The following is a 22,838-nucleotide window of genomic DNA, read 5'->3' on the forward strand; positions in this document are numbered from 1 at the left end:
TGTGCTCTACTGCAGGTAGGTGAATTTGCCAGGTGAGGTGCCATTCTGGCAGGTACCACGGCTGCTTCCTCCCACCAAATGACTGGCTTACCTGAAATGAAGCAGGCAGGGGTTTTCCATTTTTCTTTGCTATGTGCTTGATGATCTTCATGGCCTTGGCATTTTTGTTCTGGGCAATTAGCCATCTTGGAGACTCGGGGACACACCTATGGGACAAGATACATGTCAGAAGTGCTGCTGAGTGGAGCAGAAATCTTACTGAGTACATCTTTCCTGCCCCAGCAAGGGGCGTGATCAGATTCCTGTGGGCGGTCTCACATGGGCTGGTTTAGCAGGGAGCTCTAGTGGTCTAGTGCTGAGAAACTTTGCTACAATCCTAAAAGCAGAGTTCAAATCCACTATCTGCTCTGCAGGAGAAGGATAGACAATCTCCTCCCATGTGATTCACTGCCTCTGAAAACCTGCTGGAGGGATGGCTGTGGATTGATTCAGTCTCCATGAAACACAATGACAACAACAACAGAACAAAGGCAAAGATTGTATGGGGACCTGTGGTCCTTTCTTACTTTGGATGCTGATGGTAACCCACCCAGTCCAGGAAGCCAAAGAGTTGGGTAAACTCCAACAGCATGTCCTTGGATACTCTTCCTGAGCCATGAAATGGGACTTTATCAAGGAGTGAGCCCTGATAGAAGAACGGAGAATGAGGTGGTTGTTGTTAGATGCCATTGAGTTCACTGTGACTCAAAGCAACCCTATGAACAATGGATAGAAACCTAGCTCTATCTTGCAGTCATTTCAGGGTGGCACCAGAGAGAGTCTTTATACTGAAAGCTGACTTCAAAGGATGAGAGGAGAGTTAGAGATTGGAAAGTGGGAGAATCTTCAAGTCAGCTAGCATCGTTTGGACTTGATTCAGCAGGACCAAGCCATCACAAGTCCGTGAGAAGGAATGCGGCAACTGGAGGCTGAGACTTGGGAAGGTTTCTTGGCAGTAGGTCAGGATGGGTCAGAGGAAGAGGTTAAATACAAACCGACAGTTAAAATACAGCTAGGCATATCCCAGTGGGACCACTACCTAGAGAGAAAGGTGGTTCTGAGAGGTCGAACTCAGAAGCATGGGAGTATGTGTCTTGGGGGAGTGTACTGGGGACAGGAGTCAGGTAGAATTGAGCCTCTTGAAGGATTGAGTGTGGTGTGCTCAGAGCCATCAAGTCACAGCTCAGAGTGGAGGTCCTGAGAAATGCTTTGTATGAGTTCTCTAGATCATTCCTGTACCCAGTGTTCAACTCACAGCAGAGACCATGGATAACACTGCAAACAAGTTTTCTAGATCATTCCAGGGGCCCAGTTCAGCTCAGGCAACAACTCTTCTAGACACATGGATTTAGCTAAACTGACTACCTCCTGATCCAGGAGGTAAAGGACTCAGATACCAAGTCAGAACAGGTGCTATTGTTTCAAGGTGCCACTGAGTCTACTAAAACCATTAGTGATGCTATGAACAACTGATTGAACCTGGACCTATCCTGAAGCCATCCCCAGGCTTTCCACCATGCTCACACCCACTGTGGCAGTCATCGTGTTAATCCAGCTCAATAAGGGTCCGTTCTTCCATGGTCTTCTACCTTCCTTGTGTCAGAGGAGGTCGTTGTTGTTAGGTGCCATCGAGTGGAGTATGAACCATTGTGACCCTATGAACAACAGAACTGAACCCTGTCCTATCCTGTGCCATCCTCACACTTCTGACACATTAAAGCTCATTGCACAGTCACTGTGTCAGTCCACCTGGTTGAAGGTCTTCCTCTCCTTTGCCAACCCTCTACAGTTCTGAGGATCATATCCCTCCACAAGGACTAGCCCCTCCTAGTAACATGCCAAAGTATGTGAGGCAAAGCCTTATCATCTTTGCCTTCAAAGAGCACTCTGCCTGCACCCTCTCCAAGACATGGGATATTCAGTACTCTTCTCAAACACCACAGCTCAAAGACATCAATTCTTATTCATTGTCAAGCTCTCAGATTCATAGCAAGTGATCTGAAAGACCACAACCTGAATCACATGCACCTTAGTCTTCAAATTGACATAATTACTCCTCAATAATTTGGAGAGGGCCCTAACTGCAGACTTCCCCAGTGTAATGTCTCCTGATTTCCTGACTGCTGGTACCAAGGGTGTTAATTGCACATACAAGTGAAATGAAGTTGTTGACAGTTTCAATTATTTCTCCATCCATCATGATGTTGCCTATCAGTCCAGGGGTAAGAATCTTTGTTTTCTTGACATTGAGATATGATCCATGTTGAGGGCTCTATTTAATCTTCTGCAAAAATTGCTTCAAGTCCTCACTTTCAGCAAACAAGGGTGTGTCATCTGCATAACACAGGTTACTGATGACCCCTCCGATCTTGATGCCACATTTCCTTTCATAGGATCCAGAGTCTCGAATAATTTGATTAGTGTGCAGATGGAAAAGATGTGGAGAGAGAATACAACCTTGATGCACACCCTTCTTAATTTTAAACCATATAGTGTTCCCTTGCTCTGTGTGTACAACAGCCTCCTGGACTATGCATAGGTTCCTCATGAACACAATTAAGAGCTCTGGGATTCCTATTCTTCTCAATGTTAGCCATAGTTTTCTATAATCCACAGTCAAATGCCTTTGCATGGTCAATAAAACATAAATAGGCACACTTCTGGTATTCTTTACTTTCAGCCAGGATCCTTTTGGCATCAGGAATAATATACCTGGTGCCACAGCCTCTTCTAAATCCTGCTTGAACTTCTTGCAGTTCCCTATCTATGTACTATTCTAGCGGCTTTTTAATGATTTTTAGCAGAATTTTGCTGGCATGAGATATTAATGATATTGTTTGGTAGTTTCCACATTCTATTGGATCACTTTTCTTTGGAATGGGAACAAATATAGACCACTTTCAGTCTGTTGGTTAGATAACTCTCCTTCAAATTTCCTGGCATAGACTTTGGGCATGTTGCAAAGCAGGACTATTTCTTGGAGAAGGACATGATGCTGGGAAGGATTGAATGAGAGGAATACCCTCAACCAGATGGATTGACACAATGACTGCCACAATAGGCTCGTGGTTTTCTTTCAGACGGTCACTGTTGTACTCAACTTGACAACATCTAACAACAACAACAACATACACTTATATCCTACCTGACTATAGAAAGCATCTAAAGAATAAATGGGAAGCACTGAACATTAAGGACCAAAGAAAGTGTGAGATCATATCAAGGATAATATACATGAAGGAAAGTAAGTGCAAAGAGGTGGTTACAAAGTAAAGAACACAAGACTAAAATGGATGTTAGAAGAGATTCTAAATTTGCTCTAGAACGTAGGGAAGCAGAAGAAAAAGGAAGAAATCATGATATAAGAGAGCTAAACAGAAGATTTCAAAGGGCAATTTGAGAAGTTAAGGCAAAACATGATAATTAAATGTGTAAAGATCTGGATTTGAAAGCAAAAAGGGAAAAACATGTGTTACACTTCTCAAACTGAAAGAACTGAGATTGAAGTCTCAAATTGCAGCACTGAGGGATTCAATGGAGAAAATGTTGAATGACCAGGAAGCATTGAAAGAAGATTAAAGAAATACCCAGAGTCACAGTATATAGAATAATAAACAAACAAACAAATAATAAATGGGTAGACGTGTTCTTTCTAGAAGTGTGATCAAGAACCAATGGTACTGAAGGAAGAAGTCTAGGCCACTGTGAAGATATCGATAAACTGTTAGGCTCCAGGAGTTGATAGAATACGAGTTGAAATGTTTCAACCAGTAGTGTAGCTTTGAATATGCTCACTCATCTATGCCAGGAAATTTGGAAGACAGCTACCTAACTAGTTGACTGTAAGAGATCCGTATTTGTGCCCATCTCTCCCCCAAGATGTCGCAACAGAATGTGGAAATGATCTAACAATGTCATGTGCAAGTTAAATCTCACTAAAGGGAACTAAAAAATTACTGGAGGAAATCAACAAGGAATTGCTAGAAATTCAAGCTGGATTCTGAAGAGCCTGTGAAAAGAGGAATCGTTGCTGATGTCAGATGGATCTTGGCTGAAAGCAGAGAGTACCAAAAACCCGTTTACTTGAGTTGTATTGTCTATGTAAAGGCATTTGATTGTGTGGATAATAATTAAGTATGGATAACATTGAGAAGAATATGAGTCACAGAACATTTAACTGAGCTCATGTGAGTCCTGTACATAGACTAAGAAATAGTTGTTCAAATAGAGCAAGGAGCAACTGTTGTTATGTTGTTATGTGCTGTCGACTTGCTTGCATAGTGACCCTATGTACAACAGCCCTAAACCCTGCTGTATCCTGTGCCAATCGCACTGTCTCTGACATTCCCATCCCTATTACCCCAGTCACTGAATCAATCCACCTCATAGAGGGCCTTCCCCTCCTGTGCTGTCCCTCCACCCTCCCAAGCATGATGTCCCTCTCCAAAGACTGGTCCCTCCTTGCAACATGTCCAAAGTATGTCAGACGAAGCCTCAGAATCCTTGCCTCCAAGGAGCAGCCTGGTTTAACCCTCTCCAGGATGAATCTGTTCATTTTCTTAGCAGTCCATGGTACATGGTTTAAAATCAGGAAAGAGGTGTGTTGTGTTGTATCCTTTCATTACACCTATTGGATCTGCATGCAGAGAAAATAAGTTGGAATGTACGAAGAAGAGTGTGGCATTGGAATTGAAAGACTTGTTGACAGCCTTTGATGTGCAGATGACACAACTTTGCTTGTTGAAAGTGAAAAGGACTTGAAGTATTTACTGAAGAAGATTAAAGACTGCAGCCTTCAATATGGTTCTATTGTAACATCAAGAATAAAGAAATCCTCAAAACTAGATAAGATAAGAAGGCCTCCTGATTGAAGACTGTATCCTGAATTGTTTATGTTACTTCTGTGTTGACCTTGGTCCTGATTTGTAACCCAGTTCATAATGGCAAATATGGCCCAAGAGTTCTGTGAGATGTTACAGAAAACCAAAAGATAGGAGTCTGAGTTTTGAGGGCTAGAGTAGTAATTGGTACCAGCGATGATGAGTGGGTGCAGCAGTTTGCAGAAGCTTAATATTTAAGACATCTTTAAACTCTACTTCATAGGAACCAGCTTTGTGTTTATGTTTATGAAAGAGGTTATTCATTTAACTCTCCTTTGCACAGTTCCAATAACCTCATATTAGAGGTTTGTAATAATGATTGCTATCTTCCACGTGTTTCCCTTGGTCAGCAAAGAAAAAATATTTCCCTAGCTGTGGTTATGCTGATGAATTGGTCTTGTCTGTTGGGAGCACTACATTGGCCTTATCTGGGATAAAGTTTGCAGTGATTGATTGGGGATGCCTGCCTTGACAACGGGTATAGGGAGGTGGTGACATGTGGACCATGCTCTGCTTTCTCTACTCTGAAATTCCTCGAAGGAGGGGTAAAATAGCCACGGGACTATCATCCATATCTTCAAGGTATTTGCAATCTGAACTGTATCACAGCTGCTAGAAGCTAATTTGAATACAAAACCAATAAAATAAAAAGGAAAGATCCAGGCCATAAGAAATTTAAGCCCAATGTGAAAAAACATTTTGGTTTCCAGAGAGGGAAACTGAGTGAAGGAAATCTTAGAACCTGGATGGCTGACATACACTAGGGAAGATGGTCTTTGTAGCCAATTAGAACATTCCCGAGTCTCCTTTTTGTTCAAGGGAACTTACCAGTAATAGAGCAAGAAGCAGAAGTTGGGCAGAGAAACTGTGAACTGCAGCCACCTCCACTGAGGAAGTGCATACGCCACCCCAGTGAGCAGCAGGAGTCCAATAGTGAAGGTAACTTGGTATAAAATGCCCACTGTTCTCCGGTAGCTCAGCCCGACAAATTCTGTAACTGCAGAGGCAAGTCAAGGGTAAAAGCGAGTCATTAAGACAGTCTGCTGGCTGGTCAGGGATGGCAAAACCAGGACACTGACCTTAAGGAGAGACTCTAAACTACAGAACTTTTAATATAGCTCTTTGGACATTTTTAACTATTCTTAGTTGAGTCCTATTTGAATTCTGTTTTAGTTATTGCTCTTGCATTAACTTTCTATTGTATTATTTCATGTGAAAGCTTACAGACCTCCTTTTAAGTAGGAGAAAAGGCTTGCCAAGACAGCAAAAATGTCTGAATTATAGGATAATTTAAGGGCAAATTCAGTTGCATTTCAAAGAAACACAAAGACTTTTGATCTTGAAGAATAAGGCAGTGGTAATCCGAAACCTGAATAAATGAATCAAAACTTGAATTCAGATTATAGATGATGTCTATGAAAACAAACCCCTGAATATAACTTGTCATCTTACATTGGTTTAAACATTTTCCTTGCAATTCTGTTAATTCACTTAAATGGTCCGGAAACCTAGAAACCTAGCCATGTGCTTGAGCCAGCTAGTTGTGGTTTGTAACAAATGATTTTTAAATTTTCAGGAATTTTACAAGCTGGTTGTTAAATCCATTGATGTCTTGAAAGCAAGTGTGGTGGGAGTATTTACACCAGGGAAATTGGAAGACACATAAATCAAGGCTTTTCTATTTTCCAAGAGCAATTTAGCAGCACTTCACTGCACAGGGTATAATAACAAGCTTTATCCCATCCCATGACTATACCAAGACAGACAAATGAGGGCCAGGGTACATGGAATTAGGGGATAGTCATTTTGATAACAAAAACATACTCAGATAAAAAGTTCATATATTCTAGAAACCACAGAATTTTTGGCTTACATGTTTGGCAAACTTGCTGAAGACTTCAACTGTTTATAAGCCAAATAGAAATATACCCTATAAATATGTCTATAAATGACTGTGAATTATCCTAAAGTATTTTCAAATGAAATGAAACAAAATTATCTAAGTGTTCAATAAATAGAAATATCTTCAGAGTGATTTGGGTCATGGCTGGGGTTCAAGGGAGGTGAGGAGAGTGGGGCAAGATGACCATCAAAGAGACTCGAGAGGGATTAGAAAAGAAATTAATGAAAGGAAGCAAAATTTTCACATTCAAATTCTATGCATCCTGTGTTCTATACCACCCACCCATGCTGATGACTCAATTCTGACCCATAGAAACCCTACAGGACAGAATAGAAATGCCTTCTAAGTTTCCTACGGCTGCCCATCATTCTCCTATACAGTGGCTGGTGGATTCAAATTGCAGACGAGAATTTTAGCCACCACACCACCAAGCCTCCTTTATACACTCTCTCAAACTCAAACTCTTTGATGTCAAGTTGGAGTTCACTCATCATTGAATTTCCGGTGGGTTTTTGCTCAGGAGGACATTACCCATCTTTCTCCCAAGGAGCAGCTGATATATTCAGTCTACTTGGGCATCACCACCTTTGGGTTAGTAGAGCAGTCCCTACAGTTTGCACCACAAGAGCTCACTTTATGTGTTCACAAAACCATTAATTTCTTCACTGAACCAATTCTTACTGGCTACCTACCATAGCAGGCAAGATTCAGTGATGAGAGATATGAGAGATTTACAGCTACTGGCTACGTTAGGGGGAAAGGTGGACAATCTCCTCCCATCTTTTTCTGAAAAACCACTGGAGTAAGTCAGGTATAAGTAGTTCTGACTCTACAGCACATAACAGTAACAACAACTATTACATGGATTGTATTAAGATACATCTTCATTTCACATAAATCCCCAATTTAACTTGGCCAGGTAAAATTGTATACACATATATTCTGATTCTTTCCTGTGTAAGAGAGCTTTATGTCTGTTTTTCTATTGTGTCTTTCCTGTTTTATAAGTGCTATTTGGATGTAGTTGAGGGGAATGCAATAAGAAGGCTGTGACAGTTAATTATATGTATCAATCTGGCCATGGTCCTCAAAAGAGCTCTTCTATATATTGTATAGTCTAACTTCTATGATGTTAATGAAGCGGGATTAGAAGCAGATATGTGAAGAGGGAATTAACAGTCTCCTCAGGTGTGCGATCTGCATAGTATGTGTGTTTGGACTCTGGTGTGGACATCTGGATACCTGTATGTGATCTCCAGAGGTGAAACAGTAGCTGGCTGTACTTGCCGATAACCAAGTCAGCCATCTGTGACTCTGTTTGTCACTGTTGACATTTGGGCATGTTGGCCATAAGCTAGCCACCTCCAAAGCCATCATTTGTGGCCTTGTTTCCCAATACTTTGGCCGTGTCAGCCTTTGAAGCTGGCAGCCTCCAAAGCCAGCAGCCTGAGACCTTGCCTGTCTGCTGATAACTTGGACTCAGCATCTCTATATGCCTTTCTCTTGAGGTCTTTCCTACAAACCTGGGACTTGACAGCCTTTCTCTTTCTTTCTCCTCTCTTTTACTCTCTGCCTTTCTCTTTGTTTCGGTGGTTTTGCTGCTTTAGAGAACCCAGCCTAAAAAGCCCAATTCCTAACAATGCACTAATGACTGTGAAGATGCAGCAGGGTCGAGTAATGCTTCATTCTGTTGCAAATGAGTGCCAATGAGTTGGAGATATCTTCAAAATAACAGCAACAAATGTTGTTGTCAGGTGCCACTGAGTTAGCTGTGACTCATAGCAGCTATACACAACAGAGTAGAATCCTGCACTATCTTCACCTTTTCTGTACATACGCCTGTTGTACCCTTCTGAGCTCATTGTGTCAGTCCCCCAGTGAAGGTCTTGTTTTTGTTGTTATTAACACTTTACCCTTCCGAGAATGAAGTCATTATACCACCTGATAAGTATGTGAGACAGAGGGTCACCATACTTGCGCTAGCACATATTCCAGCTGCACAACCCACAGTGACGATGGCAATTTATCAGCATGGCTCTAAATGATACTAAGCTGTTAGGATTCTGATATTTCAGGTCCAACAAATGCCTTCCTGAGCAGATTGACTACAGTCCTGGTATTTTTGGTTGCCTTGCATATATGTTGAGGATAATTGTAGCCTACTAGACTAGAAGCTCTTTATAAATCTATCCTAGCTCTCATCACTGAATCTTCTTGATGAATAGGCCTGCTTGAGTAGATTTTCTCTCTGTGTATCTATACTCCAGGGTGCAGAAAAAGAAGTTCTAAGAGAGTTATATAAGAATCTGGGTAGCATGGTGTTTACCCTTCTTTGCCTTCATTGTTTTAATTTCTTAATAGGAGGGATTCAGAATAGGTTGATGAAAAATAGTCTAGAAATTATTTTGATACAGAAAAAGCCCTTGCCAGCCTCTTGAAGCAGTCCTTTGTTTGGCTGCATTTTGGCAGGTGAGGCCCTGTGTGCCCACAGCTGTGAACACAAGCACACTCACTCAGGATGTAGCTGACGAGCCAGCCTGCCTTGCTGACTAGCCCTTGGATCAGGCGGAAGGTGAGCATCCAGGTGTAGGTGGGCGAGATGGCCATGAGAACTCCAGCTGTGGCGTTGATGAGGATTGTAATTAAGAGGCAGAGCTTCCGGCCAAACCTGCAGGTAGAAAGCCACCAGAAATACACGGTAGAATTGGATTCATGAAGGTTGTGGAAAATTCATGGAAATCGTTGTTGGTAGGTATCATCGAGTTAGATCTGCCTCTTAGATACCCTGCGAACAACAGAACAAAACCCCAGCTGGTCCTGCGCCATCCCCATGACAGTTGCCATGCTTGAGACGATGGTTACAACCGCTGTGTCAATCTGTATGGTGGAGGCCTTCCTCTTTTCCACCAATCCTCTATGTTACCACACATCTTGTCCCTTTCCAGGGACTGGACTAGCCTCATAACATGTCCAAAGTATGTAAGGTGAAGTCTCCATATCCTACCATCTAAGGAACTTCTGGCCACGTCTCAAGGAAAGCAAAAGCTAATTCTGAATGACGAAACCAGAGAAAGTGGATGGAAACTCCCAAAGAGAACCCAAAAGGGCACTCGGTGCAGGCCTTTTCATCAGTGCTTTCCACATAAAGTGTAAGCGCAATGAGCCACATTTACCCCGGGGCCAAAGCAATGTCTCAGTCCCACACTGGGGAGGAGATTCAGGAAGCAGGATGATGCTTACAGGCCACCCACTGCTGAATGCCCTCAGGACCTGTCTGGACCTTGAATCATCTCAGGAGTTGGGTCCTTGACAATGGCATTAACCAACTACCATCCAAGAGAGTTTTTGCATTAGAACAAATATAATGTACACTTCCCCATACTTTGTCAACATTGCTTCTAGACATGTGTTACGTGTGTGTTACCATGGAAACCCTTGGGTGTCACATCATCATCATCACTTCCCGTTTTGCCATTCTCAGGGTGTTTAGGGTACCGTGATGGTGTAATATATGCTGGATTGCTGACATAAAGATTGGCGGGTCAGCTCCACCATTCAGCTACCATAAGTCAGAGAAAGAAGCTCCGTCTCCCCCTGTAAAATTCTGCAACCTCAGAAATTTGATGGAGCATCACTGTGGGGCTGGATAATTTGAAGGCAGTAGGTTTGACACCCCTCCTCCCCCATAGTTTGGTGTTTTATGGAGTAGGATAGCAGGAAAGTGGTGTAGATAGAATTGTACCCACCACAAGATATGTTGAAATCTCAACTCGTGTCCCTGTGAATGTGGCCTTGTTGTAAATTTTCTCTTGGAAGCTACTCACAATTAAGTTAATGAAGGGGTATGGATTAGAATGGGTCCTAATCCCATCTGAGCAGCGTTTTATGATAGGGATAAATATGAAATCAAAACAATAAGGAAAACAGAAGTATTCAGATGGGAAAGAAGTAAAATCATCTCTGAGAGGACAAGATCCTTACATATAGAAAATCCCAAATTATCTGCAAGAAAGCTTCCAGAACCAGCAGAGAAACTTAGGAAAGTTGCAAAATACAAGGTCAGTAAACAAAAGTCTGTTGGATTTCTAGAGCAATGGGAAAGCAGAAAGAGAAATTAGGAATGTTATCCTACTTACAATAGCATCTAAAAGAATAAAATATCTAGGAATATATTTAATCAGGAATGTGAAAGACATCATTAAAATTATAAAACATTGCTGAAAAGATTAAAGAAGACTTAATGAAAGGAAAGCTATTCCTTGTTCATGAGTTAGAAGACTTACTATTGTTATGAAATCAATATAATTCAAAAGGGTCTATAGATTCAACATAATCTCAATAAAATTCTCAGTTGCCCCAATTCTGTATTGAATGGAAGGAGGCCTTGAGTACCTAGCGCAAAGGTGATAGAGAAAGCCAAGTAGGAAGACTCACTGATTTTAAAACTCGCAGTTTCAGTAACCCAAACAGCCTTGCTTGCACTGATGTAGTAACAGACCTACGGACGCAAGATAGAGAATTGAAGGCCCAGAAACAAACCCACATGCTTATGTGGTCAACTGATTTTTGGAGAGAGTGCTAAGTACATTTGGTGGGGAAAGAAGAGTCTCTTCAATAAACAGTGCCAGGAAAAACTGGATTCGGACATGGACAAGAAAAACAACAGGATTCAGGCCTCACAGCATGCACAGTATTAAGGACCTAAATGGTTAAACAAAACCCATAAAATTCTCAAGAAAATGCAAGGGCAATGTTGTTTGGTCTAGCTTTAACAATAGTTTATCTAATAAATGAAAGGACAAACAGTAGAAGACAAAATGAATCAATGAGACCTCATAAAAATGAAAAACTTTTGTTCCTCAAAAGACTTTACAAAAAAAGGGAAAAGACAAACTACCAACTACAGAATAGGTTTGGAAACAATATCTCTGATAAGAACCCAACAACTAAAATATCCATAAAACTTTGACAACAACAAAAAGATCAACAACCCACTCATAAAATAGGTAAAATCTTTGAACAGACATTTCATTAAAGTGGGCATTCAAATGACACCAAGCACATGAAAAATCAAATGTGAAGCAGAAACACAAATGAAAACTATAATGAGATTCCATTTATCCCTACCAGGATGCCTAAGATCCATTAGACAAAACAAATAACCTGGAAAAATGAATGCTGGTGAGGACGTGGAGAAATTAAGCCCTTTATATACATTGTTGGTTAAAAAGGAAAAATAATACAGCTATTGTGCAAACCAATATGGTGATCCCTCAGAAACAAGCAATAGGTCTACCACATGACCCAGCAATTCCACTCCTAGGTGTACCCTAAAGACTTGAAGGCAGAGACTTGAACAGATACTTATTTGCATTCAATAGTCATTAAATTGCTATCACAATAGCCAAAAGATGGAAATAACATAAATGTCCACCCATGCATGAAGACAAACAAAATGAATACTGCTTAGCTGGTGAGAACTTAAAGATATTACTCTGAGTGAAACAAGCCAATTACAAAAGGACAGATATATACATACAAGAAGATGTAAATGTATGGAGAACAGTTTCTTAGTGGTAACTGGGGAGGACTGCCATGAGTTGGCATCAACCCCACAGCAGTGGGTTTAGGCTTGGTTTGGGAAGCATTGCTTATACAGCCCTGGTGGCATGGTGCTTAAACTTCTGGCTTCTGACCACAAGGTCAGCAGTTTGAATCTACCAGCTGTTCCATGGGAGAAAGATCTGACAGTGGGCTTCCATAAAGGTTTACAACATTGGAAACCACAAGGGAGAGGTTCCCCCTGTCCTTTAGGGCCAAAATGAATCGGAATTAACAGAAGTGTATGCATATACTGACCATTTCAAGTAATAAGTGTTGTTATGTAACATTGAGGTGGAACTGACCCACAGCTGACCTTAGTTCTAACTTGATGTTGCTGAAAACCTCCAACAAGTTTTCTGAGGCAGTAAATTACATGGGAGGAGATTGACCATCTTTCTCCCACATAGCAGCTAATGGATTTGAACTGTGTACCTTTGAATTGGCAATGCAATTCTTTACCACGAAGCCACCAGAATTCCCTAAATAATAACTAATCTATTTGAAAGCAAGCCATTAAAATGTTCATTATTATTTTGAAATGTAATATTTTAAATTTTGAATATAAAGGTCAGACAATCTTATCTGTAATTAATACAAAAGATCAAATTTAAAAAATCTTATTTGGCCATATTATTTCTTAATCCTCAGTCAATAATTCACCATCATAAGTTTATAACTTCATCCCTATTCCAGCCTTCTAAAGTCAGGTTTAAAATAATTTCCAGCATTTCTTCTTGTATTCTCCTATCTAAACTTCTAGTCTCAAAGAGTTTATAAGCTAATACCATATGTACCTGCACTTAAGTGGCAATTCCTCAACTTCGTAGTTGTTTCAAGCATTCAATCAATATTCCTATGATGTGCAGAGTCCCTTCATAATAACCTCCTCTCACCATCATTTGAACCTAAGCAAGTCAAAACCATTAGAAAAATCAAATCCATGCAGCAGAAAAGTCTCTGGCCATGTGGTCCAAGTGATGGTGCAGGGCTATAAAAGCAATAAGGTGTGACTAGTAGAAATGTTGGCTACAATATTGAACTCAAAACTAGCAATGATTGCAAAGGTGGTGTTCTAGAATATGCCAGGTCACTGTGAGAGGAGATCAACTCAACCAGCACCTAACGACAAAGGACAGATGCTGCTGACCTGGGATAGTGGTTTAGAAACTTCTTTCCTCCAGAAAAGCCACTTAAATATGTTAATAAAATGCAAACAGATCAAACAGGAGAGGAAGAGTAGATGCCAAGACTGTGAGCTGCTTAAATCCTTCAACTCCTTAGTACTTAAAATGTCAGCTTTGGGGTCAGGGAAGAGGCATCATTAACTTCTATGAATTCTGGAAACAGAGGACTCAAGTCCACTCAGGAGTGGAGCACCCAATAAACAAAGCAAACATACTTTTGCTTGTTTTTCTTTATGAACCTGGAGCAAACAGTTGCACATGATATTTGTAGAACTTAAACTATGCTTGGCTTGCTTACTGAGTCCTCTGTCCACAACATGACCTGATTTCTTGACTGTTGTTACCAAGGGAAATCTGCTGTCAAAGGTCTATCCAACATTGTAAAGAACAAGGACGTCAGTTTAAAGACTCAGATACACAGGATCCAAGTGTTGGTATTTTCAGTTGCTTCACGTGCATCAGAAAGTTAAACAATTAATGAGGCAGAAGAAGAAGTGATCCCTTTGCATTGTGGTGCTGGCAAAGAATATTAAACACACCATGGACTTCAAAAAGACCCAACAAACCAGCTTTGAAGTGCAACCAGTGTGCGCCTTAAGAGGTGAGGATGGTGAAAGTTCATCTCACTTTGGGCATATTTTCATGAGGAACCGATCTTTAGAGAGAGACATCATGCTGGGAAAGGTAGAGGATCAGCGAAAGAGGGGAAGACCTTCCATGAGATGGACTAATACTGTGTCTGTAACAATGGACTTGAACATGACAGAGATCCTGAGGATGGTGCTGGGGTAGGGCAAGGTTCAGATCTGTTGCTCTTAGGGTCCACTAGGAGTCATTGTTTACTTGATGGTACCTAACAACAAGAAGAACAACGTCCCCGTCGGGAATTATAAATGTGAAAAGAGGCTTTGATTCTGTAGAATGGTGGTGAGGGGTTGGGAGAGAAACAGATGGGGTGAAAAAATGTGAAATTGTTTACTACAGATAAGTAAACACAGACAGGCTTGCACTTACCATATTTGTTGGATAGTCAAACACTAGAACTACCCTAGAGACACTGAGTCAGGATTAGAACTTCAACAAGGTTCCCAGATGATTTGTATGCTTGTTAACACTTAGAAAACACTTGAGTTTCACAGCCCTGCAATTGACTCTTGTAAGTGGGGTGGTGGTGGTGTGTGATAATAACGTGTAACCTGAAAGGTTGTTATGATTCCACATGAACTATAACATAGATTTTTACTGTAAGATACTGGTGCCTTTCAGTTGTGGTGTTGGAGAAGAGTCTTGAATATACCATCAACCACCAAGAAAACAAATAGGTTGGAGAGGGTGAAACCAAGTTTCTCCGTGGAGGCTACGATTTTGAAGCTCCATCTCACATACTTTGGGTATTTGGCCATAAGGTACTGGTCCCTGGAGAAGGACATCATGCTCAGAAGAGTGGAGGGAGCACAGGAGATGAAGACCCTGGATGAGATGGATTGATGAAGTAAGTGGGGCAATGGGGGTAGGTGTGTCAGGGTCAGTGAGGCTGGCTCAGGACAGGACAGGCTTCAGCGCTGCTGTACACAGGGTTGTTATGAATCGCAGGTGACTTGATGGCACATAACAGCAAAAACAACAACATAAGATGTTGCTATTGTTACGTGCCATCGAATCAACAATGACTCCTTTCAACCCTCGGAACAACAGATGGAATCCTTGTCCTGGTCTGCACAGTCCTCATGACCTCTGTGTGCTCACGCTCAGGGTTGCGGTCACTCAGTCAGTAACACTACCTATCTACCTATTCGTCAATCTGTTTAAGGTGGTAGCTTGCATGTTGCTATGATGCAGGACACTATGTCATGGATCCTTCAAATACCAGCTGGTAAGGAGCTCCTGTGACATAGTCTGTAGGGAGTTCAGCTGTTACTCCACTTGAGGGTGAGCTGTGAGACAGTTTGGAGTTGACTGCAGTACATTTGAAGGGTTTTTTGAAGGTTACCTATGGCCAAGTGTCAGTGGAACTTCCAGATCAAAGTTTGAGCAGCCTATTTGTGAAGATTAGCTGAGGAAAATTGGACAGACTGCTATGCAGTCTTGTCCTAGGTAGAGCTGGAAGATGAATGCTCTTGGCTGGAAAGCATTATGAAAGGGCCAACACCAGTGGGCTCAGCATTCCAGGGGTCATGAAGATGGAGCAGACCAGATGATAGAGCATCTTGTTAGATGTAAGGTCTTCATGAGGTAGAGCCAACTCAATGATAACAACAAATAAATTATGCTTAAAAGGTAAGCAAATACACAAAACTTAGTATGTCCTAATTATTTTATCATTGTTGTTGTTATGTGCTGTCAAGTCGCCTGCAACTCATAGTGACCCTATGTACAATAGCTCTGAACCCTACCCTATCTCAAGCCAATTTCATTGTCTCTAACATACCTACCCCGATTATCCCAGTTACTGAGTCAACCCATCTCATCTAGGGTCTTTGTCTCCTTTACTGTCATTCCACCCTTTCAAGCATGATGTTATTCTCCAAGGACTGGTCCCTCCTGGCAATATGTCCAAAGTATGTGAGGCGGAGCTTTGAAATCTTTGCCTCCAATGAGCAGTGTGATTTCAATATCTCCAGGACACACCTATTTGTTCTCTTAGCAGTCCATGGTATGTTCAAGACTTTTCTCCAGGACAATTCAAAGGCATTGATTCTTCTCCTATCATCCTTAGTCATTATCCAGCTCTCTGAAGCATAGCAAGTAATTGAGAAGACCATGGCCTGGGACAGGCACACCTTAGTCTCCAGACTGACATCATTGCTCTTCAGTGCTAAGTTATTTCTCCTCATTTGCCTATTTATCTGTTGTCTGTTGTTGCTAGGTGCTGTTGAGCCAAGGATGACTCATAGTGACCCTATGAACAACAGATCTGAACCTCATTCTGTCCTGTGCTCTCCTCATCATCTCTGATACTCTTGAGCCTATTGCTACAGCCCCTGGGTCAATCAATCTCGTTAAGGGTCTTCCTCTCCTTTGTCGCCCCTCTACCTTTCCAAGTATGATGTCTTTCTCCAAGGAATAGCCTCTCCTAACAACATGCCCAAAGTAGATGAGACAAAGTTTTATCATCTTTGCATTCAAGTAGCACTCTGGCTGCACCTTCTCTAAGACATGTCTGTTTATTCTTCTAACAGTCCATGGGATATATAGGACTCTTCTCCAATATTCAAGTTCAAAAGCATCAACTCTTCGTTTGTCCAGCTCTCAGCAGCATAGCAAGTAATTGAAAAGAACATGTCCTGAATCAGGTGCATCTTAGTCTTCAAACTAACATCATTGCTCCTCAAAAACTTGGAGTCTCCTTGACTATAGACTTTCCTAATCTCCTGAATGATGCTACCAAGTGTATTGATTGTGGAATCAAGTAAGATGAAGTAATTGACAGTTTTCATCTTTTCTTCATCTATCATGATGTTGACTCTAGGCTCTGTGGAGAGAATTTTTGTTTTCTTGACACTGAGGTGTAATCCATTGAAGGTTGTAGTTTTTGATCTTCTGTAGCAAGCCTTCAAGTCTGTTGTCACTAGATGGTGAAAATGCTAGTCAAGTTAACATCTCTAGCCAACTTTATGTTTAGTGACCTCCCTGACTATACCACAGACCAACAAACACTACAGACCAGGACATTTTACCTCAAAGAACCGAGCATTGACATTTACAAGGACTCCTCCCCTCATCATTACTGAACATTAGAGTAAAAACCTGGTATTGGCGAGGGATTACTTTTGTGTCAGATGACGCCTAAACCATTCCTTTTTTTCTCTCCTTAAATTGAGATCTGAGTGAAAGTTCATAAGGCAAAGGGGTTTTCCATTCAACTATTCATGCACATTTTGCTTTATAACATTAATTATTATACGTACAATGCAAATGCCACACTTGGCCTACTTCTTTCCTAGAATTCTCATGTTCATTAGTTCTTTTGTTCTACCCCTTCCTGATTTGGGGAAGTCTGCTCCGTAGACTTCTAAACAGTTCCCTGGTAGATGATGAATAAGTAAAAGTTTTACAAAGTACTTTATTTTCAAATTCTTTAACACATGACCCTCTCTTTCTTTCCTCTCATCCCCTCCTCTCCTTCCCTCCCTCCGTCTTCCTGTCCTTCTCGCTTTTCTTCGTCCTTTTGCAAAGCTGACTCTCAGAAGTTGACTTTGTGCAAGATGCAGCACTCTCCTTTATTGCTTTTTCCTCAAAGTTGTAATCTGAGACACCTTACCTAGCTGTTAGGGAGCTCCGGTGGCTTAAAGGGAAGGAGTTGTGCTGCCAATGCAATGGCAAGCGGCTGGAGGAGAAAGGCAGTCTCTTCTTAAGCGATTTAGAGCCTCTGAAAACGCACAGCAAGATCAGCTATGAATTGGTTCTGCCTTGATAGCACACAACAACAACAACAACAACAACAAACAACAACTAGCTAGCTGTTAAGGTTATTCAAAATAGTCTTCAGATAAAAGAATCTATTTTATTTAGTCTTGGATTGATTTATAACATAAAACAGAGTGCCCCGAGATTCTTGCCCCTGTGTATAAAGTCTGACAATTGTTTAGAAGAAAGCATTAGATAGAAGATAAATTTTGACGGAGGTTCTATTTTTTTTTAAGCTGTGATGGCTATGTTTTAGCTTCACTTTCATTCTCTTATACGCAAACAGATGAAAGGAGACCCTCCTCCAGGCCTTAGACAGTTTAGGAGAAAGAACTGTAGGTGTGTGCAGAGCCTCTTGGGGGATACACCATGAGTAATCACTTGACAGAGATTTCAACAACATGGACAAAAGAATGAGGTCATTGAAGGAGGTGGATAATTGACACGGATTGTGACTCTGGAATGCGCTGTCTGTAGAGGGTTTAATAGGTCTCCTACTCTTTGAGTGGGATGGGAATAATTAACTCGGTTACTTGTGGTCTGAGGCTCCCCGCCCCGGTCGGTCGACTTCCTCTTCGGCCAGCTGAGCATCAGTCTCTCACCTTACAGGGAAGGAGGGCATAAGAAGCCGCTGGGAGCCAGTGTGCAACGCCTGGACTCTGGCCTGCTCCTTGTTAATGTGTCTCTCTCCCCTCCTGGGACATCCCAGACAAGATGACCTCAATTTTAGGGTAAAAGAACTGAAAGAGAACAGCCTTTCTCTGCTTCACAAGTCACCCATAAGAAACTTCCAGAGCAATCCTAACAGGGAGGAATGTGGGATGACGAGTGTGTCCCCCAGCTATGTCCTTCCCCCCTCTTTCTAGTAGGTTTGGTGGCACAGAGGCCAAACAGCATGGCTGCTAACCAGAAGGTCAATGTCGTGAACCCCCAGCTGCTGTGTGAGAGAATGTGCAGCAGTCAGCTTCCGTTAGATTGATAGCCTGAGAAACCTTGTGGGCAGGTCTAAGCTCTCCTGCAGCGTCACTGTTCAGGGTCTCTTTTCAGTCACTTGCTGTGCATTTGAGAGCTGGACAGTTAATCAAGGATGACCGAAGAACTGATGCCTTTGGGCTGTGGAGTTGGAGAAGAGTGCTGAGTATCCCATGGACGGCCAAAAGAACCAACAGAGATGTCTTGGAGAAAGTACAGCCAAGAGTGCTCAGTGGAGGCAAGATGATAAAGCTCCATCTCACCTACTCTGGACTTGTTGCTGGGAGAGGCTTTTCCTTGGACAGTCATCATACTTGGGAAGGTGGAGGGTCGGCGAAAGAAAGGAATATCCTCAACCAGGTGGACTGACACAGTGACTGCAGCAATGGACTTGGGTGTGTCAGGGATGCTGAGGACAGGACAGGGCTCAGATCTGTTGTTCAGAGGGTAGTTACGAGTCACACGCATATGTTATATGACCACATATAACAGCAACAACAGGGTCCCTATGAGTTCAAATTGGTTCAGTGTCTAAAGGTTTGGTCTAATTCTGTTCTTCTGCCCAGGACTGGTCCCTTGTAGAAATAGAGATATGCCCGAAAAGGACACAGAAGACCACTGCCTCCCATCTGAGAGCATAATATAACTAGCGAAAAGACCATATTTATATTTAATATTTACTTCTAAGTTTGAGTTTATCTATAACAGGGATGTCATTGGTGGTAGAGTTATAAGTGTAAAGCTTATTTATCAGTTATTGCAGAATTTAGATACATATACTTCACCACCACCACTCTTTCCACCACAGGGCGAGAGAGAAAAGCGACGTGGTGATGGGCTTGGTGCTAGAGGCTCCAGGAAGGTTGGACAGAGCAGAGAGCCTCTGAGGCTCAGGACCAGGTGCAAGGCAGTGAGACCAAAGGGAGGAAATCATCCCTTACCTCCTCTCTTTACTCAAAACTTCCAGATAGCCCACAGGAAAAGTCTCTGCCTACTGGGATTGACATCCATGACTGCTGGAACAATGACAGCAGCACTGGACATACGCGTCCCGGCCATCAGAAGGACTGGGTGGGACGGCTAGCACTGACTTCTGCTTTGCACGAAGCTGATGTTTGGTGTAGGAGGAGAGACAGAAGATTGTAAGGACCGCCAACATCAAGGGCAGGCCACCTTGGTCTGTGAACATCGGGGAAGACTGCCCTCCACTTGGGGTAAGTTCTCACCAGTCTGTAAGACTGCTCCATTTCCACCACCTCTGTGCACACCTACCTGTCTGCTATGTAGCCAATCCCTACAGACCCGACAAAAAATCCCACGTTCACTGCCGACTGAAACAGATCCAGCATCCAGGAGTTGGCGCACACGAGGTTAAACTGTCGAGGTGCGTTCCAAGTTGAAAAAGAAAGAAAACATCTCATTAGATTCCTGCAAACCACATACTCAGTCAGAACCCACATTTTAACAAGAACCCCCAGTGATTCTTATGTATACATAAGATTGGATGCAAAAAGTAGGCTCCTTTCCAGAAACATCTGGTCCTGCAGAAGATCCTCCCATTATCCACACAGTTGTGCTAAAGCAAACCAGGCAACTGGCTTCCTCACTGCTTTCAGAATCATTGATTTCCCCACTTTGTTTTATCTTGAGTAAAAGCGAGCTTCCTATTTTTGCTCCTTCAATATTTAAAATGACAATTCACAGCGAAATAGAAACGTTGGGTGGGTTTTTAATAAAAATTGTACTGTAGGAGAATCTTATATCCCAAGCGGATTGCTATGGCTGCTTGGCGATCAAGAAACAGGAGAATGAGCCCCGGGGAAAGCTGCTTCCATCCCAGTAAAACCCCCTTGGGGCGAATTCTGTAAGCATCTGGGGGTTCACTAGTGTGATGGGAAAATGCAGGGAAAAAGAAGAGGTTCCATAAAGAAGAAAGTTGAGAGTATTCCCTTTTCTGGCATAATTTTCAAGGGGTCTTGGTGGCTCAGTGCATGGCATGGTGTGCTACTGTGAAAAGTTGGCAATCTGAGCCCACCCCCTGCTCCTCTGGAGACAGGTCCCTCCCATCCTAAAGCCTTGAAGGCTGACAGGGGTAGGATAGAAGGCTTACGGGAAAGAAATACTTCAGGAGGAAGTGGGCAAAGTGTAGCTAGTGTGATGATAGGTAGAAAACAGAATGTGTCTGACCAGTTGGGTGGAAAATGAATGTGCTTTGTAAACTTCCAGTCACATTGCAATATTAATAGTATTCACACTCTTGGGAACTGATGGAGGGAAGCCCTGAATCAGAGAGGTGACCTAGTGGCTGTGAGCTTGGTTTGAGGGGTCAGCTAGAGTTCCTTTCAGGACTTTTGACAGCTTTTGTTCTTTCTTACTATAGTGGTTAGATGTTGAGTCGAGTGTGACTCATAGTGACCTTATTTTCTTTGTTTGTTCATAGCAACCTTATGAACAACCGGGTCTAAAGTCTCCTTTCTTGTGCCATCCTCACAATTTCTGACGTCCTCGAGCCCAATGCCATGGTCACTGTGTCACTCCATCTCACTGCGAGTTGTCCTCTCTTTCCAAGCACTATGTCCCTCTTCAAGAAATGGCCCCTCCTTACAGCATGCGCAGTGCTTTACTGTAGAGGCATGCAGAGATTGGGGTCATTATGATCAGAATTCGTGTAGGGAGTTTCGGGGGCTTAGTGATAAGGAATTGTGCTTCCAGCTCAAAGGAACATGATTCAAATCCACCAGCAGCTGCTCCGGAGGCAGATGGGTAGGCTCCCTCCTCACCCCCCTGTGTGATTAACAGCCCCTGCAAACCTGGTGGAGGCCAGCTGTGGGTCAGGTCTAACTAAACAGAACCGAACAACAAAGTAGACACAAAAGGAAATAGATTTTTTTTTCACATACACAGAATAAAAAGAGCCTGTTGAACAAGGGACAGGCCTGAGAATGGGGGTCCCTGTGCCTTTCTTAAGCCTGGCTTGGTCATCTGCTGTCCCCTCCATGTCCTGGTTCTGACGGCCTCACTCACCTCGGTGACGATGGAGGAGCCGGGTGTGTCGTACACCCAGCCATGCTCACATGGGCCCAGCGGCAGGTGGCTCCTGTTGGCGGCCAGGTCGGCCAGCGGGTCCACGCAGCCCAGGGCGCTCTGGTTCCAGTCCACCTGGAACATGCGGCACTGGCGGGTGAAGGCGTCGCCCTCGGCCCCCAGCCCGGGCAGCGTGTAGTTCAGCTCCTGGTCGCGGGTCCAGCCACACCGCCTGCTGAGCTCGGCCACCCCGGGGCTCCGGCAGTGGTGGTCGGGGGTGAAGCCCAGGAAGACGATGCCCACGTAGATGGGGGCGAAGGAGGCCGAGAACAGGGACAAGAAGAAAAAGATTTGTTTCTGGAAAAAGTGGAACTCCCCGATGTGCTCTAGAATGTCGTCCACTGTGGGCATTCTTGCTCCAGGAGGGACAAGCCCTGTACCTTCTGTCCTGACGCCTCTGAGTGCTGCTGACAGCGGCCTGCGAGCCCAGGACACTTCCTGAGCAGGAGTCAAAGGGTGGACGAGGTAAACTCCACTGGAAAGCAGCACGGGGCAGCCTCTCCTGGCTGGCAGCTCTGCACCGTACTGGCTGTGGGCGTGCTCTGTGCGCTCAGATGCCCAGGCCAGCCCAGGGCTCTGTGGGGTGCTAGCTGTCACCCCCTCACACTGGCACAACAAACACCCCTTTCTCTGTAATCCGAGTGCCTCCTCTTCTCTCAGGCCTGCTAATCTTCCTCTAGGCCAGCAGGGAACACCTCTGGTCGCACCCCTGGTCACCCTGTTGTGGGTGCTGTGGAGAAGGCCCACCTGCAGGGGGAGAGGAGA

The 22,838-nt window shown here is 43.1% G+C and overlaps 1 protein-coding gene across 1 annotated transcript in view; it reads right to left on the bottom strand.

Moving 5' to 3' along the window:
• SLC22A2 (solute carrier family 22 (organic cation transporter), member 2) overlaps positions 1-22,424 on the bottom strand; it is a 34,386-nt gene extending 11,962 nt beyond the window's left edge. The window contains exons 1-5 of the mRNA XM_006882772.1: positions 22,014-22,424; positions 20,262-20,365; positions 9,336-9,490; positions 5,748-5,916; positions 92-206 (exon numbers count right to left, since the gene is read on the bottom strand). Coding sequence (XP_006882834.1) covers positions 92-206; positions 5,748-5,916; positions 9,336-9,490; positions 20,262-20,365; positions 22,014-22,424 — 954 coding nt within the window. The remainder of the gene's footprint in view (positions 1-91; positions 207-5,747; positions 5,917-9,335; positions 9,491-20,261; positions 20,366-22,013) is intronic.
• Positions 22,425-22,838: the final 414 nt, after the last annotated feature.

Source organism: Elephantulus edwardii, unplaced genomic scaffold (assembly GCF_000299155.1).
Source record: "Elephantulus edwardii isolate Elephantulus edwardi_28Jun2011 unplaced genomic scaffold, EleEdw1.0 scaffold00024, whole genome shotgun sequence".
In the NCBI taxonomy this organism is placed as follows: domain Eukaryota; kingdom Metazoa; phylum Chordata; class Mammalia; order Macroscelidea; family Macroscelididae; genus Elephantulus; species Elephantulus edwardii.